The sequence below is a fragment of the Panicum virgatum genome, chromosome 5N (genome assembly GCF_016808335.1).
Source record: "Panicum virgatum strain AP13 chromosome 5N, P.virgatum_v5, whole genome shotgun sequence".
Classification (NCBI taxonomy): Eukaryota; Viridiplantae; Streptophyta; class Magnoliopsida; order Poales; family Poaceae; genus Panicum; species Panicum virgatum.
The window spans coordinates 63,847,695-63,854,591 of NC_053149.1; the positions used below are offsets into that span (position 1 = coordinate 63,847,695).

General features: G+C 50.7%; 2 protein-coding genes across 2 annotated transcripts; one reads left to right on the top strand and one right to left on the bottom strand.

Annotated features, from left to right (window-relative positions):
* Positions 1-1,618: 1,618 nt before the first annotated feature.
* LOC120671869 (universal stress protein PHOS32-like) lies at positions 1,619-3,061 on the bottom strand. Its single transcript, XM_039952131.1, has 4 exons — positions 2,608-3,061; positions 2,399-2,508; positions 2,150-2,268; positions 1,619-1,914 (listed from the first exon to the last, which is right to left on the bottom strand). Exons 1-4 carry the CDS (start codon positions 2,777-2,779, stop codon positions 1,839-1,841), a joined length of 477 nt encoding a protein of 158 aa, XP_039808065.1. The 5' UTR covers positions 2,780-3,061; the 3' UTR covers positions 1,619-1,838.
* Positions 3,062-3,888: 827 nt separating this feature from the next.
* On the top strand, positions 3,889-4,652 carry LOC120675056. Its single transcript, XM_039956149.1, has one exon. It carries the CDS (start codon positions 4,047-4,049, stop codon positions 4,650-4,652), a length of 606 nt encoding a protein of 201 aa, XP_039812083.1. The 5' UTR covers positions 3,889-4,046.
* The last annotated feature ends 2,245 nt before the right edge of the window (positions 4,653-6,897 follow it).

The following is a 6,897-nucleotide window of genomic DNA, read 5'->3' on the forward strand; positions in this document are numbered from 1 at the left end:
TAATTTTTACGTGCGCATAGGAGTTGACATGTCTTGCTAGAGGCCACTGTCTACTATTGGGCCGAGTAAGAGTACTCGGGCCATGTCTATTCGCATGTGAGCCCATAGGGTCACACACTTAAGGGAAAGAAACCTGATAAGGATGAGATCCGAATTAGACTGGGTTTAGGTGCACTAATGGGCCATTTAGGCCCAAAAGGGGGCACCCAAGGTGGGGCCCAAGGCAGCCCACCTAAGGGGCTATATAAACAGAGGAGGGGCGCCTAAAAACCCTAATCTCAGATACTGTTCACGCGCGTTATTGATTTTGAGTTAGAATGAATGGAAATTGAGACTGGACGGGGAATGATGATGATATTTAGGTATGGCAGCAGGACAGGGTTCCTGGGTGTCTTAGTCCCGTTTGTGTCGTTTAAGGACCGGTCGTTGTCGGCAGTGCTGATCGGGGATTGATTTGTACTAACCGCATGCCGGGAGTAGGAGGCAGTCGAAACCGGTAAGCTGAGTACTGCTTTGCATCGAAAGTACAAAACTTCTACCCACCCCTTAGGGCGAGTCGAGTGGCCGCGGAGAATTGGGATGCATAAGTTTACTTTTGGTGGTCTCTCGTAGGGCTCGGCTGACTATATGCAGGTGGGGCGGTTCTGTAGTTCGAGGCGGGGAGGGGAAATGTAGGTGCGTGGGGTCCGACGGGGCTTTTGCGTGTTGTGTTGGTTAGGTCCATCTTGCAAGGTTAAATCGAATCGATTCGCCATGTCTCGCGGATATGAGGGCCGGATCTCTTTGTCACATCGTTGTAATGAGATATGGAATATGGATTTTATTATATATGATGATGACTACTTTGATTTGTAATTTAATACTCTACCATGTGTGCTCTAGTTAGATTAGGCAAATATTAGATTATGGTTAATCTATATAGAACCTGGAGCTAAAATATTGAAAATAAGGATCCACTTTTAGAAGTTTTTCTGCAAAATAAACCATCAGTCAAATGTCTTGCATGTCTAGATATGTGGGCTAAGTATATCCAATAGTCGGGTAAGTCTTGCTGAGTATTAGTTGCTCAGGGTTTGTTGTTTATCCTATTTCAGATTTAGGAGCTAACTAGGTGTCATATCGGTGGGCTCGATGTGGCGTCTTATCTTCACGTCTCGGTAGTTCTCGACTTATTTAGTTTATTTTATTTATTCTCTAGTAAAAATGCTCTGTAAGTTAGATTCTCTTCCGCTGCTATCTTTTTTTATATAAATTTAAAAGTTAAAGCTATTTTGTAAAAGTCTTAATATTAATTACTATTTTTGTAAGATTTTATCATGTTGTTACCTTCTGCACTCGCATTCGTGCGAGACTTCTGGTGTGTTTCGATCGGCCTGTGGGTTGGGAACATTATGTCAAGTTACACTTAATTAAGCTAATGCGTCTGGTGTGTTCAAATGATGACGATTACGCTTAATTAAGCATTTTAACTCGGCAGGTCTGTCACAAGAAAGCTGCAAAATTTGCCGGCCCCGCAGATTTTGACAGCGTCTGATGCAAATTTGTCAGGGCACTTCGAATGTCAGTGCGCCAAGTGCCAATTCATGCACTTGCTGACCTTGGGAGACCAGCTATAAAATTAGGCCACAAACAAATTCATCCTTGATTTAATCATGTCCAGAGGCAACAAATGAACAGACGGTACAACGCGATATGTAGTAATAACAGCTGAAGTAAGATGCGATACATCAAGTTTATTTTTACTTCTACCCGCTTTATTACAAGAACAAAGCGCACACAAACACAAGAGTTTAAAGGATGTTCTAATTGCATATTCGTATTCCTGTAGAGGACACCCACTACTTTGACTTGACAACGGTCACAGGGCATGATGCATTGGAGAGCACGTAGTTCGTCACACTGCCCAGCAGAATCCTGTAGGATGAGGTGCAGATAAAATGCAGGGTCAGGATAAAAATTAGGCGCAGCTAGAAATGAAATGAAAACGAAATGGTAGAGCATGTTCCATCGTGTCGCGCGTCTGATGAATGGCATCTCCTGATGAATCTCAAAGCGTCGAGACGAGCACACGGTACAGTGATATTTGATTCATCCAGTCCAGTGAAGAACATTGCTAAAGCCTAGTGCTATTGCTTCAAGTGTGGCGTACCTCTGGATCTGGCCGAGGCCACGGCTGCCCATGACGAGCAACTCGAGGTTGAGCTCCCCCACCGCGTCGCACACCTTCTCCCTCGGGTCGCCCCAGTACATTTTCACCACCACGCACAGCTGATGATCATATCCATCACGGAACGCAAAGAAAAAAAAAAAGCATCACCCCCGATCCGCCACCGCTTGCAGAGCTAGACGTGCAGTAATAAGGAAGCCATGGATCGAAATCGAAGGACAAGCGCCACACCTCCTTCTGCCGGGCCAGGGCGGTGAGCATGTCGTACACCTCTGCGTCCTCCGGCATGTCGTAGCGCTGCCTCACCTGCGGCTCCAAGAGCTCCTCCAGCGGGATCAGCGCTGCCATGGATCAAAATCATCAAGATCGATTACGCCGAGAAGACTCATTGATTGGCGGATGAAGAGATCGGACGCCAAGGCGATCGCGCCGCCACTTACGCGATCCGGTGTGGGACCAGAGGACGTTCTTGCTCTCCACGCGGCCGTGGTGCCGGACGTGGAGGAGCACGAGGGTGTCGCCCTTGCGCACCAGGTTGTCGGCCGCCCACCGCAGCGCCTTCTTGCTGCTCGGCGAGAAGTCCATCGCCACGCCGATCCTCCGCTCCGCCATGATTTCTCCTTTTGCTTTCGATTTGGCTATCAGAGGTCGTTTTGGCCTCGGTCCCTCCCGTGACAAGCTTGTGGCCGTAGTGCGTGCCACCGGCCGCGGTTCTACACCTGCGCGAGACGACGAGGGGCGCGGCGCCGTGCGCGGGCTGCCCTGCCTGTCACGACTCACGAGAAGCGCGCGGGTGGGCGCTACGTGGCCTGCCTTCCCGGTTCCCGCGCCGGCAGGCGCCGAAAAAGGAGGGGGGTGTTGGAAGTAGTCCTAAATCACTCACGCTCACGCACAGACGCAAGGTGGAAGACAATGAACAGAAGACACGCAGGTTTTGGCCACAAACGCCCCAGCCGCGCATACCGCCTGTATATTGGCTTCTACTCAACTGAAATGGACTCGAACAACGGATACACAGGGATTACATGGACTCTTATAGACCCTGGACGACGCAGCGCCCACGCAACGCACTCCGTCGAGCTTCACGCGCCCGAACGCGCTCTCCTGGCGATCCGCACGTCTCCACGCTCCGAGAGCCGCGTACTCCGTGAGACTCAGTCTCCAGTGCTGATCCAAGCCGCGCGCTCCTCCGCTAGTGCCGCCACCGGCCTCTGACTCGCCCACCCCTGCAACTACCAGCACACGCCAACACGTCGTGCTCGACCGATCTGGACACGCACGACGCGTGCACACACACGCGCCATGCTGCCATCGCACACACACGAGCACGAACTCGTACGTGTCTGCTACTCTACAGACTCGACTAACACATGCCAACAAACTATCTTAGCCTGAACCTATGGACGCACACACGCACAACTAGCAAGCTAAGACTCAACCTGAACGCACACAAGATCAGGTAGCACGTACACTACCTGGACTCCACACGACGGACTTGACCCGGACGATGAACACAAACGCGAGCTCGAACACACGCGCCATCGACGACTCGACCTGACACACGCCATGCACGGACATGACATGGTTTATTTCTAACAAATGGCATTAGAGCCGGTACATGCCCAAGATCCTGCGCTACTACCTCGAGCCCGAAGCTATGGCATTGGTTCCGCAGGGCGCCGGGGGGAGCTCGGTGTCGATGTCCTACCCGGTGTTGTCGCCGGTGGGCTACACGGCGTGGGCGATCAAGGTGGAGGCGATCCTCGACGCGCAAGGCCTCTGGGAGGCTGTGTCACCGTCGGGCAATGGCGTGGTGGACGCGCACAAGAACAAGACGGCGCGGGCGCAGCTACTGCAGGCACTGCCCGAGGACATCCTCATGCAGGTGTCCACGAAGAAGACGGCGAAGGAGGTTTGGGAGAGCCTCAAGACGAGGTTCGTCGGCACCGATCGTGTCAAGACGGCGCGCCTCGCCACACTCAAGGGGGACTTCGATAAGCTGTGCATGGTGGACAGGGATGCGCTGGACGACTACGCCGGGAAGATCAGCGTCATGGCCGCGAAGTACGCCGGCCTCGGGTCCACGCTCGATGACGCCGCCATGGTGAAGAAGCTGCTCGACACCGTGCCCGATCACCTGTACCCGACGGTGGCGGGGATCGAGCAGTTCTGCGACGTCGAGAAGATGGCATTCGAGGAGGCGCTCGGGCGGCTGAAGGCCTTCGACGAGCGGTCGCGGCGGCGCGCTCAGATCACCGGCGGACAGGCGCCGTCCGGTGGTCACGGTGGTGGTGAGAAACTTCTGCTCACGGAGGCGGGATGGAAGGCGCGGCACAAGGCGAAGTCCGGGATCGGGAGGTGCTTCAACTGCGGCGTTCGCAGCCACTTCGCGTGGGATTGCCGCAAGCCGAAGAAGGAGGAGGCATTGCTCGCCAAAGCCGACGAGGAGTGGCGTACGGCGCCGTGTTTAGGGGGAGATTGTTAGGAATAAACCCGGCGCCGTGTGTGCGCGACGCTGGTGTGTGCGTGTGCGCGTTGTTCGTTCGTGCATGTGTGTGCATGCAAGTAGGTGTGTTGTGTGTATGCCACGGCCACATGCGGTGCATGCGTGTGTTGGGTGGTGTACATTGCTTGCTGCGTGCGTTGAGTCAGTCGGTGCGTATGCTGTGCGGGTAATCGTTGCTGGCGAGAGTTTGTTAGGCAAGAGCGTCACGATCTGTTGGAGCGGGCTGTGCCGGTTTGGTCAAGCGCGTATGGCGCGAGCGACGCCGCCGGGCCAAGCGGGTCGTGGCGGGAGACCAGGGTGAGTGCGAGTGTGTGCTCTAGTGCTGCCTGTGTCTATATATTCTTGTATGCTCTCTGTTTGTCAGTGCAAGATAATAGAGAAAAACGGCAGCGTGTGGGCGTTGCCGGGTGTTTGTGCGCCATTGCTTTGTTCCTCTCTATTCTTCGTGTGTGTTTTTAGTGTGTGAGTGCCCAGAGATTTCCAACAGAGGGTGTGGAATCGCGGCGTGCCTCCGGTACACTTGGTTTGGGCCCGGCCCACGGGCCTGAGCGGTTATTATTCCAGTGGCCACGCCACGACAGGATTCTGAACCACGATCCACTCATAAAAAAAAGCAAAAGTCTATTTTACCTCCTCCAACTATCACCAAAGTTTGGTTTTCCTCCTACAACTATAAAACCGGGTATTTCACCTTCCTCAACTTTTCACCTCCCTCAACTTTTCAAATCATAAAACAGTCTTCAAACCCGCTCGAGGGAGGTAAAATGGACGGTTTGAAAAGTTGAGGGAGGTGAAATACCCGGTTTTATAGTTGTAGGAGGAAAACCAAACTTTAGTGATAGTTGGAGGAGGTAAAATAGACTTTTGACTAAAAAATCACCGCGCTTGGATCAGGCCCAGCCCGTGGCCTCCACCGTTCCAACCCTAATCAGCGCGCCGTGTTTAGTTCTTTACATTAAAAATTTTGCGTTAGAATCTTGTTAATTTGAGTACTAAATGAAGTCTATTTACAAAACTTTTTGCATAGATGGGTTATAAATCGCGAGACGAATTTAATGATGCTAATTAATCTATGGTTAATACATAATTAGCGGATGGTTACTGTAGCATCACTGTTGTAAATTATAAATTAAGTAGGCTTATTAGATTCGTCTCGCGATTTACAGCCCATCCATGTAAAAAGTTTTGTAAATAGATTTCATTTAGTACTCCATACATATGTCCTAACATTTGATGTGATGTTTTTTTTTGCGTTTATGGAGTTTACGGGTAAAAATCTAAACGTCTAAAATCATTTCTAATCCCGTCTGCAGAGTTTGATTCCGCGGCCGTCCCTGCCGATCAGGTTACCTTTCCCTGGCCCTACGCTTTATTTTCCGTTGTGGTCGAATTGTTTATATGAAAATACAGTTTCTGTGATGAGTTGAGGGTGCTGCCTGCTGTTGTTAAGACTGCAGACGCAGCGCTGCATTGCTGCTGCTGCGGCTGACTATCACCGTGTTCGGCTGGTCTCCAGCCCTATAGTATTTCTCTCTCACACCACTCCAGCTCCAGCCTCCAGCCACCAGCCAGGTAACAGTATTTTTCTCTCCCACCACTCCAGCTCCAGCCTCCAGCTCCAGTCTGCTGAACACAGTGTATAACGATTAACCATCTTTCATACTTTTGTTTTTCTGACTAGAAACCCGTAGTTTGGCTATGGTATTCTAGGCACCACTTCACAGATCTATTTTTTGATATTACATAGTACAACTCAGATACTCACAACGCCACGCACTCACACCCCTATGAAAATAGGTGCAAACCTTATTCCTATGAGCATCTTCGAATACTTATCCTCTTCTAAGAGGAGTCGAACCCAGAACCTCAGGTACTACCAAGACTCTTGTGACCATTAGGCAACAAATCCTTTCGCATTCCAAATGGTCCTTTGGCTATGTGGTATTCTATTCTAGGCACAAGATTTAATCCCAGATTAGCGTCAGGGTCCTGTTTGAATCAAAAAATTTGGTTCTATCAGGAACCACCAGCTCGTCGAATTTAAGACTATTTGTAGTCCTGATAAATCACAGAGTAAACGGACCTCTATTTTTCTAGCAGGTGAGGATTGCAAACAAATACAGTGCGACTAGATATTAATTCTGTCAATCAAATGTAGTAAACTAGCAAGGTGGCCCACGCAGATAGCGCGGGTTGCTAGCAATTTTTCATGTTAAAATTAGGA

Bases quoted from the DNA above. Each gene is read 5' to 3' on its own strand.
- LOC120675056 (XM_039956149.1), top strand. From the start codon at position 4,047: ATGCAGGTGTCCACGAAGAAGACGGCGAAGGAGGTTTGGGAGAGCCTC.
- LOC120671869 (XM_039952131.1), bottom strand. From the start codon at position 2,779: ATGGCGGAGCGGAGGATCGGCGTGGCGATGGACTTCTCGCCGAGCAGC. The intron at 2,509-2,607 runs GTAAGTGGCGGC...GATCCATGGCAG, and splicing joins CTGGTCCCACACCGGATCGC to CGCTGATCCCGCTGGAGGAG. The intron at 1,915-2,149 runs GTACGCCACACT...CTCATCCTACAG, and splicing joins GGCCTCGGCCAGATCCAGAG to GATTCTGCTGGGCAGTGTGA.